The sequence below is a fragment of the Epinephelus fuscoguttatus genome, linkage group LG12 (genome assembly GCF_011397635.1).
Source record: "Epinephelus fuscoguttatus linkage group LG12, E.fuscoguttatus.final_Chr_v1".
In the NCBI taxonomy this organism is placed as follows: Eukaryota; Metazoa; Chordata; class Actinopteri; order Perciformes; family Serranidae; genus Epinephelus; species Epinephelus fuscoguttatus.
In genome coordinates this window covers 3,645,942-3,664,586 of record NC_064763.1, presented here as the reverse complement: position 1 = coordinate 3,664,586, position 18,645 = coordinate 3,645,942, and the positions used below count along the sequence as shown (strand labels likewise).

Genomic DNA, 18,645 nt, shown 5'->3' with positions numbered 1-18,645 from the left:
TCAGGTTATGCAATCCAGCACAGCAGATCATTATTTTTTATCCTAGTCTAAGTTTGCATAAAATTATTTTCTGATATGCAGTTGTGCAGCCAAACCATGGTGACTTTATCAAAGTACTGCATAGGTCAAGTTTAGCAAACCTGTACCCCTTTACACCTACAGAGCTCAGTACTGGTCTTGTGTCGAATTCTGTTTCCCGTATAGTGTTTCCCCTGGTGGAGAACAGGTTGGGCTAGTCTTGACAGCATGCTTATAGACATACGGAACACTTGCAAAAAACCTCGCAAAATTATGTTTGAGAGGCCGCTGAACTGAAGGTAGGGGGGTGAGCTCCAACAGCCATTGGTTTAGAATTGCTGATCTGACACCAAATATTTGTAAAATAATTACATATGGCAGTACAAACCAAAGCAGCCCATGAGCCATAATGCATAAAAAGCACCCTGCACATGTCCAGACCAGTCATTTTACATACATTATTGAGAGAAGATAAAATCTGCCGCACTGACCAGGGCAGAGTACACTCACACATTAAAAAACTAACATCGAGAAGTGTCATGAGTAGGTAGCATTTTATTTTTTTGTCTTTCTAGGTTAGCCGAGGAGATGAACATGCCCTCTCTCCCAGAGATGCTGTTTGGGGACAACCTCCTGCGCATCCAACACACAGATGGTTACGGCATCGAATTCAACGCCTTTGATGCCCTTAAGAGAGTCAATAACATGGAGGATGCTGTCAAGGTGGCCTGTGCTCAGGAGTGGCAGGAGAGCAGGCAAGATGAGCATCACAGTGTGTTACCGTAGCTGGAGGATTGTTTTCTTTTTGATTTGTCAAAACTGTCATGTGTTTCAGAGCAGTATCTTTGCAGTATATGGCTTTATTAGCAATAATTTTTAAACCTCAGAGTTCACCTCCTGCAGAATGAATTGCATACTGTCCACAGACAACTGAATCATGCATTTGAGATGTTGCTGCTGATTTGGCGGTCAAAGGGAACATACAGTAATCTGTGGCCAGGGGCACTGCCAGGGATTTTGGCCGTCATGAAAAATATCTCATTGGGCCCCACCACCACAGGTCATGCGAACCCTGCACAGTTGCTGTAACACACACTTCCAGAACCCAATCAACTCATTCAAGCTTTGCAACTCTCTTGTCGTCCAGTACATTCTGTATGATATTTACTGAGAGGGAGCTGTGGAAATATAACACTGTGCAGACATGTATGCACCATATACAATACAATTTGTTATAACCACTGGTAGAATGTAACTATGTACATGTACTCAAGTACTGCTCTTAAGTACAATATTGACATACTCATGCTTTGAGTCTTTCCATTACATACTACTTTAAACTTCTACTCCACTACATTTCAGGAGGAAATATTATTCTTTCACTCAACATTAATTTGATACTTACTGTTACTAGTTACTTTAAAATAAAATCTTGTATTTGGGATAAAGTACTTTTAGACTATATATTGCTACTTAAATAAATAATCTGAGTACCTATTCTGTCACTAACATCATACCAGTTGTTTTTAATCTCAATAGTTATTGAATGTACAGTAGCCTCCCAACTTATAGATCATCTATCAAAAAATAACCTCCTTGAGCCTTTCCAGTCTGGTTTCTGTCCCAATCACAGCACAGAGATAGCTCTCAGTCAAATAACAAATGACCTTCTTCTAGCAGCGGATTCTGGCCTTCTTGCCATCCTTATACACCTGGACCTCAGTGCCACCTTCGACACAATATCTCACACCATCCTCTCAGATCGTCTGGCTGCCACTGGGGTCTCTGGCATTCCTCTTCAGTTATTCCATTTATACCTGTCTGACTGTTCTCAGTTCATCCAAGGGCAAAATACCAGATCATCACCCTCACCACTCACTCACAGTATTCCACAAGGTTCTGTCCTGGGTCCCCTACTCTTTATCATCTATATCCTCCCTCTTGGCAATATTTTCCGTCATTTTGGTATCCATTTTCATTGTTACGCCGACGACACTCAAATCTACATCACCACCAAAGGGGACATTACATCACCCCCTACTGCCCTTACGGACTGCCTGCGAACCATTACAAACTGGATGTCAAACAACAAGCTCAAACTCACTGGCAATAAAAGTGAAGTTCGACTCCAGCCCGTGGCCCTTTGCTGCATGTCACTCCCTCTCTCTCTTCTCTCTTCACGCTTGTCTGTCCTATACATTAAAGGCTAAAAAGCCCCAAAAAATATCTTTGAAAAAAAAAAAATGCTCTGGTCACTTCTCACCTGGATTACTGTAACTCCCTCCTCACTGGCTTACCTCTTAAACTCATTCACCGTCTACAATCCATCCAGAACTCTGCTGCCAGAATCATCACTGTACCAAGTCCTCAGATCACATCGCACCAATTCTCATTCAACTCCACTGGCTCCCTGTCCAACAACGGATACAATAAAAGCTCCTCATGTTAACATTCAAAGCCCTCCATAGCCAGGCTCCCCCATATCTCTCTAATATGTTACAGCCTTACATCCCACCCCGTTCACTCTGTTCCTCATCTACTGCTCTGCTTTCTACACCTTCATTCACACTCAGTTCAATGGGTGCTCGGGCTTTTAGCTGCTCAGCACCTGGACTCTGGAACTCACTCCCACTACACATCCGCATTCTGGACACTATTGACACCTTCAAGTCCCCCCTGAAAACACTCCTTTTTAAAATTTCCTACTCCCTATAACACTCTGTCCCCCAACTGTTTTATCCTCCTTATCTATTCATTTAGCCACATTTTATTTTCTTTAACTTTTATATGTGTCTCTTGTGTTGTTGTATTTTATGTTTCATTTCCACCACTCACGGTGTCCAGATTTTTCCTTCTGAAGCTGAGACATGGTGCTTAGCTCCACTGACACCCCACATTCCACTCTAGCAGTATAGTTTGCGTTTATGCCAGGTTTTGGAGCAGTACATAATGCAAATAGGAGGGAAATACAGAGGCTCTCTGGATGTTTACTTTTTGCAAAGAACAAGAAAAGAAAAACATTGTTTAAAGATTTTATTAGTAGGGCTCCCACAGTCATAGAAAGCCTGGAAAAGTTAAATTATTTCACAATGTCATTGTCCAAGCCAGGGAAAGTCTTAGAATTTGTTAAATCCTTGAAAGTTGTCATGAATCTTGTTATGTGTAATGAAATTAATTGTTACAGTAATCTTCTGTGGATAACATTCCACATAATGTAAAATAATGGCAAATTTATTTTCTGTAGCTGTTTATGTAATGTAGCGCTAATGCATCGATGCGTGACAACGTTTTGTTTACCATCACATATGTTTCTTTATTATCCCCCCGAATTCTGTCTCTCTCTGTCTTTAGCTGGAATTATGTTTGAATAGATTTTGAATGTGATATGTTTGAATAAAACTGCTTTTAAATTGTAAGGCATTTCTGAGATGGAGCAATGTCTGTGTTTTACATCATGAATGGTCATGGAAATTTAATTTTTGGTCCTTGAAAAGTCATGGGAAAGTTCTGAAATTTTGTCCATGGAAATGTGTGGAAACCCTGCATTAGTACATTGTAAATATGCTCGTCAATTAATAATGACAGGTGAATACTTTTCTAATGAATTAAAAATAAGTTAATGTTCTAATATGTTTTCTGGGCCCCTGTCAGTCAGGGGCCCTTAGAATCATCCTGACTTCTGTCCCCTGCTGTCTGTGGCCTTTTCACCTGTTGACATGTTCTCAAAACCCTGTTGGGAATTTCCAAGCAGTAATGCATACAGTGCTGCACTCACTCTCTCTTTGTTTCTTTGTACCAGGTCAGGCCCCATAAGGCACAAAGGTGTTCTACTGCATTCAAAAGAAAAAACTGAGGAACTCCTGCTGTTTTAAATGTTCTCCGCTCATCCTCATATTTGCCCTCACCTGCAATTGTGTGTCCATGCTTTGATATTTAAGTGACTCCAGTTACTATAATGGTCACTGGAAGAAATGCTACAGAATACCATGAAAATGAGTTTATCTTAAGTTTGATAGCAGTGTGTGATTTGTCCTCTGTGAGGTGTGCAGTTTGGTTTCATTAATGAGAGTGATTGGCTCTCATATTAGAGCAGTGATTTACATGTATGATGTAAAGGAAATGTAGATTTAAAAGTAAATAATAAGACAGGAGAATATGAATATGGTAGCCACATGTGTCTCTCAAGCTGTGGGCTGGCCACCCCGACTGTGAGAGAACAAAAAAGAAGGAAAAGAACTCCCTTTTGAAAATAACTGAGTTCTGCAGTGGAAAAACATATATCAGATTTATAAAGGTTCATTCCCAGAGACACTAAGAATTTCACCTGCGCTGTTAACACAAATCTCTGCAATCTCCTTCCAGAGCTGATTCTGAACACTCCAAAGAGGTGGTGAGACCCTATGACTGGACATATACCACAGACTACAGAGGCACTCTCATAGGAGAAAGTATGCAAATGAAGGTGGGTTATTTTCACAAAATAGAGCACTCAAAGCACTTTTACAGTACGTGTCGCATTCACCCATTCACAGTCAAATTTACACACTGGTGGCCGAGGTGACCATACAAAGTGCCACCTTCTACTCAGTTAAACATTAATGCACCCTCACACACTGATGGCACAAACATCACGAGCAATTTGGGGTTCTTTGGGGTATCTTGTCCAAGGATATTTCAACATGTGGACTGGAAGAGCCAGGGATCTTCTGATTAGTGGACGACCTTCCCTACCTCCTCAGCCACAGCTGCCTTTTTGTTATGTGCATGTGATGTGTGTCCAGCTTTTCTTCCTGTTCATTAAAGGAGACAAAGACATCGGAACGTATCGACATGGAGAAGCTGAAGGCTAGAGAACAGATCATGTTCTTTGATGAGGTGCTGTTGTTCGAGGACGAGCTGCATGACCACGGTGTCTCAATGATCAGCGTCAAAATAGTGAGTACTGCGTTGATGTCAAACAGCTGATGCTATTGATCCGAACGAGGACTAGATTTACCAACATTTAAAGAGGAAGATTGAGCTTTTCATTGGTTTTTAAGCCACGGTCTGTGTAATCGGGGCCTAATTAATTGAGGCAGCAGCTCATTTTTTTACCTTTCATTTATTCAGGAAGTTTAACTGAGAGCCCGGCTCTCTTTTCAGGAACCACACTTGCACATTGACACCTACAGTTGTGTTCAAAATAATAGCAGTCCAACATCACTAACTAGATCAATCACTGTTTTTGGTAGAAATTATATTCCTACATGACTAATAATTTACTAGTAGGTGTAGTAGAGCAATAGAAAACCAACAGGCCCAACAGTCATGACATGCATGCTGCTGATTCTGTGTAATTGAATCATTAATTGAAAAGGGCGTGTTCAAAATAATAGCAGTGTTGAGTTCAATTAGTGAGGTCATTCATTCTGTGAAAAAACAGGTGTCAAAAAGATGGCCCTTATTTAAGGATGAAGACAGCAAATGTTGTACATCCTGGTTATAGTGCATTTCTTTCTGAAAATCTGAGTAAAATGGGTCTTTCCAGACATTGTTCAGAAGAACAGTGTACTATGATTAAAAAGTTTGAATGGAGAGGGAAAAACATATAAAGAAGTACTGGAAATGATAGGCTGTTCAGTTAAAATGATCTCAAATGCTTTAAAATAGCAACCAAAATCAGAAAGACGTGGAAGAAAATGGAAAACTACCATTGGAATGGATCGAAGAATAGTCAAAATGGCAAAGACTCAACCAATGATCAGTTCCAGGGAGATCAAAGAAGGTCCAAAGTTACCTGTGAGTACTGTAGCAATTAGAGGACGCCTATGTGAAGACAAGCGATTGGCAAGAAGCCATTGTTGCAAACATGACATGCTGAAGTGGTTACAATTTGCCAAAGAACATGTTGACTGGCCTAAAGAGAAATGGCGCAACATTTTGTGGACTGATGAAGGCCACATTGTTCTTTCTGGGTCTACGGGCCGCAGACAGTTTGTAAGAGGACCCCCAAACACTGAATTCAAGCCACAATACACTGTGAAGACAGTGAAGCATGGTGGCGCAAGCATCATGATATGGGAATGTTTCTCATACCATGGCGTCGGGCCTATTTATTGCATACCAGGGATCATGGACCAGTTTGAATATGTCAGAGTACTTGAAGAGGTCATGTTGCCTTATGACAGAAGAGGATATTCCCTTGAAATGGGTGTTTCAACAAGACAACGATCTCAAACACACCAGTAAGCAAGCAGCATCATGGTTCCAGACCAACAAGGCTAACGTTATGGAGTGGCCCGCCTAATCCCCAGACCTCAATCCAATAGAAAACTTGTGGGATGACATCAAAAATGCTGTTTCTGAGGCAAAACCAAGAAATTCAGAGGAACTGTGGAATGTCAACCAATCGTCCTGGTCTTGAATACCTGTTCACAGGTGCCAGAAGTTGGTCTACTCCATGCAACACAGATGTGAAGCAGTTCTCAGAAAAATTGGTTATACAACTAAATATTAGTTCAGTGATTCACAGGAAAGCTAAATCTTCATGCATTTTTCAGTTTATACAGTAAATGTTTGCGTTTGTAAAGAAAATTGCGGACACTGCTATTTTTTTGAACAGCCTAATATTCCCTTTTCTTCACTTTCTTTAAAGTACGCATCTGATAATTTTTTTCTTGATGTTTTGATTTGGAATAGAATGTGCAGTGTTCCCAATGCATTTGCATGTTTGGAAATAAAAGCTATTATAAGGATTTTTTGGCTTTACTCACTTTTTTAAACACACTGCTATTATTTTGAACACAACTGTACATTCAGCTCAGTGGACACCTTGGATTCATTAAGATCACCAAGCTCAGAAAAGAACTGATACTGTAGTGTTCCGAACTAATCCCAAAACTTGTTTCTATGCCTCTGCTCTGACTATAGCCGAGGTCGAAAGCATTATGTTTTTGTGTTGTTCATCCAGCCATCTGTCCATCCATCTGTACGTCCATCCGTCTGCCCGCCCACCCGTCCCATTCTTGTGAACGCGATATCTCAAGAGCGGCTTGAGGGAGTTTTTTCAAATTTTGCATGAACATTCAGTTGGACTCAACAATTATCTGATTAGTTTTTGGTGGTCAACGGTCAAGGTCTATGTAACCTCATCTGTCTCATTCTTGTGAATGGAATATCTCAAAAATACCCTGAGGAAGTTTAATCAGATTTAGCACAAATGTCCCCTTGGATTTAATGATGAACTGATTTTTGTTTTGGTGGTCAAAGCTCTGCAGTGTAACATGTTTCTGTGTGTCTTGATGATGCAGAGGGTGATGCCCACCAGTTTCTTCCTGTTGATGCGTTTCTTCCTACGAGTGGATGGAGTGCTGATTAGAATAAATGACACACGTCTGTATCATGAGGCAAGTTGGTTTCCTTGTATCATACATGGTTTTATAGGGTAAGTCACAGAATTTAAATGTGGCTAAAATTATTCAAAATGTCTGTGATAAAGGCTCTAATACGTAATGAATGGTGATGCTGTTTTTGATTCCAGGCTGGAAAGAATTACATGCTGCGAGAGTTCAGCACAAGGGAAAGCAAGATAGCAGAACTAAAGGTGAGTTATGGCACCTCATGCACTGATAACAAGCTCTGAGACACAGCTGCAGAGCAGGAATTTGCAGTGGTCTGCTCCTGGTTCCCAAGAAACATTTCCAAAGAAATTGTGTTTTGAGCAGGAAAATAGATTCTTGACCATAACTTTCCTAAAGATAGTACTGTCCACAAAAGCTTGTGTCGGGCATTCTGACACATCTCACAATGTCCAGTGGAGGGAGTTGTTGGCATGGAGCCGGTTGTATAAGTATGGAACTTGGTCATTTGACTGTGAATGTGGGGAGATGGTAACCCCTGGTCAAATATAGTCTCTGGTGTTAGATATGAATGTCCTTGATCCTCAGACAGTGTTCTGATATTTATCAGCCAGATCTGAGGCACTTCTTATGGCTATAGTTTTAAGCAATAGACCAGTCTGAAGAGCTACAAGTATATTGATTCGAACAGGAAACCTTATATTACTAGGGAGCATCGTGCACACAGAATGGTGTGGAGGTCACAGCTGTGATTAAATAAGAGATTTCTTTTGTAGGATATCATCAGGTGCTTTTAAGCAAACTTCACATCTGCCAGCCATGTAGCCAGTCTAAATATAATTAATCAAGCTATCCTTTCTACACTGAGGGTTCCCAGGCTGGACATGTGACCAAACAAGTGGACTCCAAACCCACACTAGCTTTACACTGTACCCAGCAGGCTGTCCAGTCACCTGCAGCCTGCTGAGCGTTAAATGCCTAAGGTCAGATTTGTCTTAAACTTGTGATAACTGATGTTTCTGGGCCACTCTGGGGCAGCTGGAATAAGTTGTTAAAACAACACTGGCACATCATCACCTTTTACAGGGGAACTGTGTAAGATTTAGGGGGATTGGGTGCCGTCTAACTTTAGCGGTGAAGTGCAGATTGTAATCAGCTAAACTAAAACCGGGACCCTGATTATCCACAGAGGTCTCTTACTCTTCAGAACAAACAGACCAGGTGATTTAAACCAGTAAAAACACTGAATAGAGCCATTTCGTGTTACAAATCTGTCTAACTCTGTCACTGGTTTGCCTTCTAACTACAGTGGCCAGCGCGAAAGTGTAAATGGCCCTATCTGGAGCCAATGTTTGGTTTGTCCATTCTGGGCTGCTGCAGAAACATGGCATATACATACACACACATACAGTACAGGCCAAAAGTTTGGACACACCTTCTCATTCAATGCGTTTTCTTTATTTTCATGACTATTTACATTGTAGATTCTCACTGAAGGCATCAAAACTATGAATGAACACATGTGGAGTTATGTACTTAACAAAAAAAGGTGAAATAACTGAAAACATGTTTTATATTCTAGTTTCTTCAAAATAGCCACCCTTTGCTCTGATTACTGCTTTGCACACTCTTGGCATTCTCTCCATGAGCTTCAAGAGGTAGTCACCTGAAATGGTTTTCCAACAGTCTTGAAGGAGTTCCCAGAGGTGTTTAGCACTTGTTGGCCCCTTTGCCTTCACTCTGCGGTCCAGCTCACCCCAAACCATCTCCATTGGGTTCAGGTCCGGTGACTGTGGAGGCCAGGTCATCTGCCGCAGCACTCCATCACTCTCCTTCTTGGTCAAATAGCCCTTACACAGCCTGGAGGTGTGTTTGGGGTCATTGTCCTGTTGAAAAATAAATAATCGTCCAACTAAACACAAACCGGATGGGATGGCATGTCGCCGCAGGATGCTGTGGTAGCCATGCTGGTTCAGTGTGCCTTCAATTTTGAATAAATCCCCAACAGTGTCACCAGCAAAACACCCCCACACCATCACACCTCCTCCTCCATGCTTCACAGTGGGAACCAGGCATGTGGAATCCATCCGTTCACCTTTTCTGCGTCTCACAAAGACACGGCGGTTGGAACCAAAGATCTCAAATTTGGACTCATCAGACCAAAGCACAGATTTCCACGGATCTAATGTCCATTCCTTGTGTTTCTTGGCCCAAACAAATCTCTTCTGCTTGTTGCCTCTCCTTAGCAGTGGTTTCCTAGCAGCTATTTGACCATGAAGGCCTGATTCGCGCAGTCTCCTCTTAACAGTTGTTCTAGAGATGGGTCTGCTGCTAGAACTCTGTGTGGCATTCATCTGGTACTTCACTGTATATACAGAAACTGTATATACAGAAACATGGCATATATATACACACACACACACACACACACACACATATATATATACAGTACAGGCCAAAAGTTTGGACACACCTTCTCATTCAATGCGTTTTCTTTATTTTCATGACTATTTACATTGTAGATTCTCACTGAAGGCATCAAAACTATGAATGAACACGTGGAGTTATGTACTTAACAAAAAAAGGTGAAATAACTGAAAACATGGTTTATATTCTAGTTTCTTCAAAATAGCCACCCTTTGCTCTGATTACTGCTTTGCACACTCTTGGCATTCTCTCCATGAGCTTCAAGAGGTAGTCACCTGAAATGGTTTCCACTTCACAGGTGTGCCTTATCAGGGTTAATTAGTGGAATTTCTTGCTTTATCAATGGGGTTGGGACCATCAGTTGTGTTGTGCAGAAGTCAGGTTAATACAGCCGACAGCTCTATTGGACAACTGTTAAAATTCATATTATGGCAAGAACCAATCAGCTAACTAAAGAAAAACGAGTGGCCATCATTACTTTAAGAAATGAAGGTCAGTCAGTCCAGAAAATTGCAAAAACTTTAAATGTGTCCCCAAGTGGAGTTGCAAAAACCATCAAGCGCTACAACGAGACTGGCACACATGAGGACCGATCCAGGAAAGGAAGACCAAGAGTCACCTCTGCTTCTGAGGATAAGTTCATCCGAGTCACCAGCCTCAGAAATGGCAAGTTAACAGCAGCTCAGATCAGAGACCAGATGAATGCCACACAGAGTTCTAGCAGCAGACCCATCTCTAGAACAACTGTTAAGAGGAGACTGCGCGAATCAGGCCTTCATGGTCAAATAGCTGCTAGGAAACCACTGCTAAGGAGAGGCAACAAGCAGAAGAGATTTGTTTGGGCCAAGAAACACAAGGAATGGACATTAGACCAGTGGAAATCTGTGCTTTGGTCTGATGAGTCCAAATTTGAGATCTTTGGTTCCAACCGCCGTGTCTTTGTGAGACGCAGAAAAGGTGAACGGATGGATTCCACATGCCTGGTTCCCACTGTGAAGCATGGAGGAGGAGGTGTGATGGTGTGGGGGTGTTTTGCTGGTGACACTGTTGGGGATTTATTCAAAACTGAAGGCACACTGAACCAGCATGGCTACCACAGCATCCTGCAGCGACATGCAATCCCATCCGGTTTGCGTTTAGTTGGACGATCATTTATTTTCCAACAGGACAATGACCCCAAACACACCTCCAGGCTGTGTAAGGGCTATTTGACCAAGAAGGAGAGTGATGGAGTGCTGCGGCAGATGACCTGGCCTCCACAGTCACCGGACCTGAACCCAATGGAGATGGTTTGGGGTGAGCTGGACCGCAGAGTGAAGGCAAAGGGGCCAACAAGTGCTAAACACCTCTGGGAACTCCTTCAAGACTGTTGGAAAACCATTTCAGGTGACTACCTCTTGAAGCTCATGGAGAGAATGCCAAGAGTGTGCAAAGCAGTAATCAGAGCAAAGGGTGGCTATTTTGAAGAAACTAGAATATAAAACATGTTTTCAGTTATTTCACCTTTTTTTGTTAAGTACATAACTCCACATGTGTTCATTCATAGTTTTGATGCCTTCAGTGAGAATCTACAATGTAAATAGTCATGAAAATAAAGAAAACGCATTGAATGAGAAGGTGTGTCCAAACTTTTGGCCTGTACTGTATATATATATATATATATGTATGTGTATATATATATATATATATATATATATATATATATATTTATATATATATACACACTATTATTATATATTATACTATTTTTTTATTGATGTGAAAACAAATCTTTCCTGCAAATAGCTGTATTTATTCAAGTTTCATTTTACAAGATTCCATTGTACACATCATGAGAATATTACAATTACCTTTGCTTAGTAGTCATTTTTACTGAGTAGAGTTTGAATCAGTCATAATGTAACTCTAGGCAAACTCCATGAGCTGTTAGTTTGGGAGCTGTGTAGCTGCAGACACATTCCGTTTGTAGCATACAGGACAGGCCCCAACAAACCATGCCCACCACTAATAGAAAACAAACCCATTATTGTGACAGTTATCTGAACCCTGCTACAATGCTACACTCTAGTGAATATATTAAGGGCATATGTAGCAATAATTCACTTTATAATCCATTACACATGAAGATGTGATTTACTTTAAAAGTGACAAGATATAACCCATCCTATTACCCTAATTCTAACCTTAACCACCTCTCTCTTTACCAAATACTACATACCTAGCTAATCGCTGACTTAGAATTTTTGTTGGGGCTTCTACTTCCAGGCCAAGGAGCGAAGGGGGCTGATTGTGGGCTGATGTGTAGATGTGGTGGGTGAGTCAGGTAGCTGCAACAGCTGCAGCTGAACCTGCTTTGTTAGTTGTGGCCACCGGCTGCTTAGAGCTAACGTTAACTAGCTTTCCTCCCGCTGATTTTAAAACAGATTCGTTGTTCACAGTGTAGCATTATCAGGGAAACAGTAGGGTGCGTCCTCTGAAGAAACAATAGTTACTTTAATGTATCCTCTCGTCACAAAGGGGAAGATCTCTGTTTGTCACAAAATTGTTTTATATTGTCCTGGGGACAAGGGTACACTGGCTGCTACTAGCTATCTCTTCACACAACAGTGAGATCACAGAGCCCATTTTCACAGCAGTCATTCTATTCTTCTTGTACCTGCTCATTACTTTAAGTTTGTGGCGATCAGTTTTGAGCCTGCTTTGTAGCCTGTGCAAAATTGATGTGACACAACAGAAAAACACCAGCCACTGCCATCTGTGAAAGTCATCGTATTTTCCAATAGGCTGATGTCAGTCAACAAGGCAGATATCGGCTGATCCCGATGTTCAGCCAATAAATTGGTGCATCCCTTTATTACACTCTTTGTCCTGCAACTGCTGCACAGCAGTTTCCCTCAGGATTAAAAAAGTTATAGTTTAGTGGCATCTGTTGGCGGAAATGATATTTACCATTCATAACTGTGTTTTTATTACTTTATAATCACCTAAAAATAAGAAATGGTTGTGTTTTTGTTACCTTAGAATTAGCAGTTTATATCTACACACAGAGGGGAATGATAGGATAGGGCCATCCTGCACACTAGACCTTTAGTTTGCTTAAAAGGCACAACCTCCTCTAACTATTTAAACCTAGCAGTCAGCCGTCAGGACGTGTGTCCACATAGTGTTTGTCTTTAGCGGAAACAAGGAGGCAGGGAGCTGGGGAGCTACACATGGATACTGTTTTCACAACAACATCTTGACATTAATGTTAGCTAGGTAGCTAAAGTTTGTGCATTAACGCTGAGGAAAGCCAAGTGCTGAAACGCGTCCATTTGTGATACTGCTGTGCGTTATTAAAAGACTGATATATATGATATTTGTGAGTGCTGAGATTTGGATTTATTTTCACAGGAATTGTACAGTTTCTGCTCATTAGATGCACACAGTCTTTTTCAAAATAAATTTACGTCGGTAAAGCACCTCATATTTAGGTTTATTTTCATGTGCAACAAAAGCATGTGGTTAGATTGAGAAAAAACATGGTTTGGCTCTCATTCATACGGGAAGCAAACACAAGGCTCTTGGGTGAAAGTCCGGGGTTTGTTGGCCGCCCTACAGGGACTTTCCAGCTCCTTATATTACATCATTACCGGCAGCTTTTCAAACTGATGCTGTCTAGCAGCATATCATATCATTGTATGGAAAGCCAAAGGGGCCACAAGTCACCTCATTTTCATTTGAAGCATTGAAGATGCCACTCTAAGTACCACCAGACATTTATAAATACCGTCCTAATCGCCACCAGATGTTTTTAGGTAACACGTAAATGAATAAAATGCTGTTATCGAGACAGAAGGATTGAGTAGGAGTAAAGCATCAGTGGGACTGGGGGCTTGCACCACTTAGTCCTGAGTTAGTTAGTTAATGTACCTAACCCTTCACAATGTTACAGTTACAGCGGGTAAGCTGGTTTATCCCAGTCAACAAGCACAAATGAACAGCTTTGACCTGTGGATTTAAGTGCGTGAGACAATATATAAGTAAATGAAAATAATAAAGATGGATAATTGAACAACAGAATGAAACCAGAATGCATACAGTGTTTTCTTTAGACTAGCCGAACAAACAGCAAAGGAGATGGGAGCTTGATTAGTGTGGAATGCCCCTCGTCTTATGAATTGATTTACAACATAGCATTGTGACATACCGTTGCAACAGGTACTGTGCGGCTGCGTTACTAACTGATGCTGCCCATCTGCGTTTCATACTGCAGCGGCAGGTGCTGTCTGAGAAAAAAAGCTATGTGGACACAGGCCCTCAATAATCCGAAAACGACTCCGGTGTCTTTGGCAGTCTCACTCAGAGTTAATATACTAATCTAAAGTACAAAGAAATTAGCCAAAATAGCTAACCTTTATTTGTAAGTTGTTTTTTTTTGTTTTTTTTGCCCTGAATTAGATCTGAAGGGTAACAAGAGGGTAAGGTGCTTCCTTTCATGCCATTTAGTTCTGCCTGCAAGCTCCTAAAACCAAATGTTTACTTTTTGGGCCCGCTAAATAACTTCTTGTCATGTATGTTTGCACAGACCAGGTCAAATACATTTACATTCTCCAAACAAATTTGTTGGGTTTAGCATGAAAGTAGTTTGATAATTTCATCAAAGTTAGTGTCTTAAGTCAAAAGAAGTGGGACTGAAAATAGGCTACAATGATTATCTCTGGGGGGATTATTATCTGTGTAAAGGTAGAATTTATTGCTTGACAGATTTTACAGGTGTACCTAATTAAGTGGCCAAGCTCAGTGACATGATGTGATTTAGTCTCTGTTTTTCTACATAAAGCCTATTTTGTCATCTCTCTCATGGAAAAATAAGTTGTTGACAAATACATTTGATAACAGTTTTATTAATGATAACATTAACAAAATGAACAATACTTCCCATGCTGCTATAAATTGACATAAAAATACATGCTTATCACCACAATGTAAAAACTCACTACATCACTATCATCATTTATATATTGCCAATCTTTTGCATTTTAAAATAATCCCACCATTGCCATATATTCACATACACTCAATATTCATTAAAATTTTCAAAAATTAAAACTCATATCATAGACGCTTGCATAAATCCTGCCTCTGTTGCAGTATTTGCATTAAAAAAATCTATATCACTTTGTATTTGAATAAAACTGACTGTGTTTAACATCGTCAATAATGCATCCTTATGTATGTCATCACTAGATTTAGTAAAGCCTTTATTAGCAGAATGTGAATAACTCTGATGATTGACTGTATTTCAACTGTCACCTTCAGAATGTTCCTGCTGCACTCTACACTGATCCTAATGAGATTGCCCAGCACTTAACCCTGAAGCTGACAGAGTGTGAGAAGCTGGAGCTTCCTGAGATGCAGCCTCAGACAGCTGTTAACGACGACCTTCAGTGATGGATAGACTCACAAGTCCTCATTGATGTCTTGCATGATGAAAATGGGAATAGTAGTCCTAAACCACATCCTTAATCTTACAGTAACATAACAACCATTGATCTCGCCTTCAAATATCTGCACAGGAATCATTTTTATATGTGACCACAATGATGGTGTGTTCACAAAACTCTCCAACCTGACTGTACACAGTTTCAGTATGTTCTCAGTGCAGTTTGGTGCGCTGTGGTATCATCGAAACTTTAACCCCAGTGAAATACTTTGGTCTAGCTACGGTTTCTGATCATATTCGAACTGATTTTGTTTTGTGAGATTTTTTTTGCACTGTTCAATGGACTGGCCTTTTTACATGAAAGGTTTGATAGGGTAGCTGTTTTCATGCTTGTAATATTAGAATATCATTAATGTGTTTGTAAAAAAAAAAAGCTTCACAAAACAGCACTGTATTTTCTGAAGTCATCAAGAATTTCTGTAAATATGTCTACTCTATTTTCTACGGTGACTTGTGGTAGGTGAAAAAGCTTGGTTTCATTTACAAGTCAAACACCTCCTGAATCCATGTGAATATGTCTTCCATATGGCCAAATAAATTCTGTTTGTGCAAATATAGCTCACTTACAGTAGCTTGTACTGGACTCTTGTTTTTCTTCTGAGGATGTCCATATCAAAGAGTTTCAACCAGTAATGATCCTTTAAATTAATCCAACATTAAACTCAAATCAAACTTCATCCTAGTTGAAGTTGATTTGCAAATCATTAGCCCCTTTTATACTGCCTGATCAATAGGGGTGGGAATCACCAGAGGATCCACAATAGATATTATCTCGATATGTCACAATACAGTATTATTGTAATTTTAAATATGTTGTGATATAACACCATTTTTCAAAAGTAAATTATGCCCCCAAAGGAAAACTTTGTCAACATCTGTTTTATCTAATAACAGAAGGTTTTCAGTCTGTTCACCTCACTTCAGCCATTTTTTGCAGCAGTAAAATGTATCTAGTGGACTGAAAAAGTAATTGATTAAATTATTCTAGCAGGCTACCTAAAGTTTAATTTGCATTTGTAATACTGATAATTTATATAATAATAAATCGATACTTGGCACTGTGTGACGAAATGATATTGCCACTCTGCTTTATTGAATTTTTTTCCTCAGCCCTACTGTTCAAGGTGGTAATATTGCGCCATTATGCCGCCTCACCGTGCTGTATATGATGCATGATTGTGGAATGGGGTGACAGAGTTGTCTCACCATTAAGCCTCCATGGGAGGTAGTAACAGCACTGAAACAGTGTCTGTATAAATAGGACAGGTGTGATGTTTTGACTGTGTTATGTATGCAACCTACTGCAGGAAATTTAAAAAGTAGCTAACTCAAGTAGGGAAGAACAGCAGCCAAAAATTACCACCAATTGGGAAACCAATGAGATTCAGAATACCCTCTGAGCAGAGGACAAGATCAGCCACCATATAACAGAGACAGTATATCATTGTTATTGACATGTTATACCATTATTGTTTATAAAGCACTGCCGACATATGTAGTATGTCACACTAGAGGCCATAAAAGGGCTAATATGTGACCTGTGTTTAGTTTCACAATGTCAGCAGTGACCATTGAGGTTTGATGGTGATTTGATGTTACAGTAGGAATGGAGACTAAAACAAAATGGTAATACAGTTTTACTGGGAGCTAATTATATTTAACTAAAATATAGATTTTTATAATACAAGATAAGTATCCTGAGAATGTGTCTTATCACAAGGAAAGAGGAGAAACAATAAAAAAAACAAAACATCAATGAGCCAATTTATTTTTACTCAGTCCCATTTACATCATCCTGTTGCCACAAATACTCACTAGAGCACCAAACTGGTATTGATCCGCTGGTGAAAATAGTCCCCAACAAATGCACCATTTCCTCCTGTTTGACAAACTACAATGACCAGAGGTTTAAGGAAATGACTGAACCTAGAAAATGATATTTGTGAGCTATTCTTAAAGAATCAGGGTAAGACTTCAGTGGAAATAACATTTTAACGAGAAACTGAGCAAGAACTTTTGTCATGGTGCCAACAATATGCTGTCTTGACAACAATATGAGAGTCACAAACAGGGTAGAGAAGACAGAAAGTACTTAGCAATACATTAACACATAGTTGGTTTTGGTATCCTCATTCATTCTAACCGCTTCATCCTCTTGAGGGTCGCGGGGGGGCTGGAGCCTATCCCAGCTGACATCGGGCGAGAGGCGGAGAGAACGCTGACACGGGGAGAACATGCAAACTCCGCACAGAAGGGCTCCCACGCCCGGGATCGAACCGGAAACCCTCTTGCTGTGAGGCGAGAGTGCTAACCACCACACCACCGTGCCGCCCGGTTTTGGTATCATGACAATAAAACATTTAAGAACAAGGCCAAATGACTTTACAATAGTCTCCCCACCAGACAATCAGAGATCTCCGCCTTCTGATAGTCTGGGGACACTCCTTTCTAAAGTGTGTTTAACACACCAGAGAAAACGGCAGGTGTTCTGTTGATTTCCCCTACCTGTGGAGAAGTGCTGCTTTGTGGTTCTGCGCATGCGCAGAGCCGATTTTCCAAGTTTCGTTTCCACGCCCATACACGTCAGTCCACACTGTTGTTAACAGTGAGTAACATCCTCAAAATCGATTTTATTTGTGCTTTTGGCCTATTTAAGAAGTTAAGTTAACATGCAATATGCTGCCATTAATCCTACAGTGGCAGTGAGGTGATTCATAGTCTTACATGAATGCATTGAGTAGTGGGAGCATTATTTGATAGGGTGGTATTGGACTATCAAAATATGCTACCCCTGAAATATTGATTAAAAATGTTAAAATGGTATGTCTAAATATGCTGCCATTAATCCTACAGTGGCAGTGAGGTAATTAGTAGTGTTACATGAATGCATTGATTAGTGGGAGCATTATTTGATACTGAAGTATTTCATCCATCAAAATACACTACCCATGAAATATTAATTTCATTACACTTTTTGTACATTAGACAAATGAGAAAAGAAAACACTTATTTTATGCCTTTATTGTATATACAGATAGAAAACCATAAAGTAGCATTTTTTGATAGAGTAGCATGAATCGATAGACAGACCTATCGGTTTATGCAGCGGGAGCAATTTTTGACAAAGCAGCAGAAATCATCAGAACACCAGCAACAAAGCAACGCCTCTTGCATTTTTGAAAAGGACACGCCCTCCCGGAAATGCACTCCCCCTTTTCTCGTCCAATCTTGAAAGTGGATGCCGAGAGATTTAACTCCGTTTTATCAAACGTGTGCTCAGTCCACAAGATTGTGGAAATGAAGGACTTACAGCGACTTTATTTAAAACTTTTAACGCAGTCGGACTATGTGTACCAGCACAAGAGTTCAGCAAGCCAC

General features: G+C 40.4%; 1 protein-coding gene across 2 annotated transcripts in view; it reads left to right on the top strand.

Moving 5' to 3' along the window:
- tiprl (TIP41, TOR signaling pathway regulator-like (S. cerevisiae)) overlaps positions 1-15,726 on the top strand; it is a 46,744-nt gene extending 31,018 nt beyond the window's left edge. For both annotated transcript variants that reach the window (XM_049591597.1, XM_049591598.1), the window contains exons 3-8: positions 594-773; positions 4,381-4,480; positions 4,822-4,953; positions 7,308-7,403; positions 7,538-7,600; positions 15,084-15,726. In XM_049591597.1, the coding sequence (XP_049447554.1) occupies positions 594-773; positions 4,381-4,480; positions 4,822-4,953; positions 7,308-7,403; positions 7,538-7,600; positions 15,084-15,215 (703 nt within the window). In that variant the 3' untranslated portion in view covers positions 15,216-15,726. The remainder of the gene's footprint in view (positions 1-593; positions 774-4,380; positions 4,481-4,821; positions 4,954-7,307; positions 7,404-7,537; positions 7,601-15,083) is intronic.
- The last annotated feature ends 2,919 nt before the right edge of the window (positions 15,727-18,645 follow it).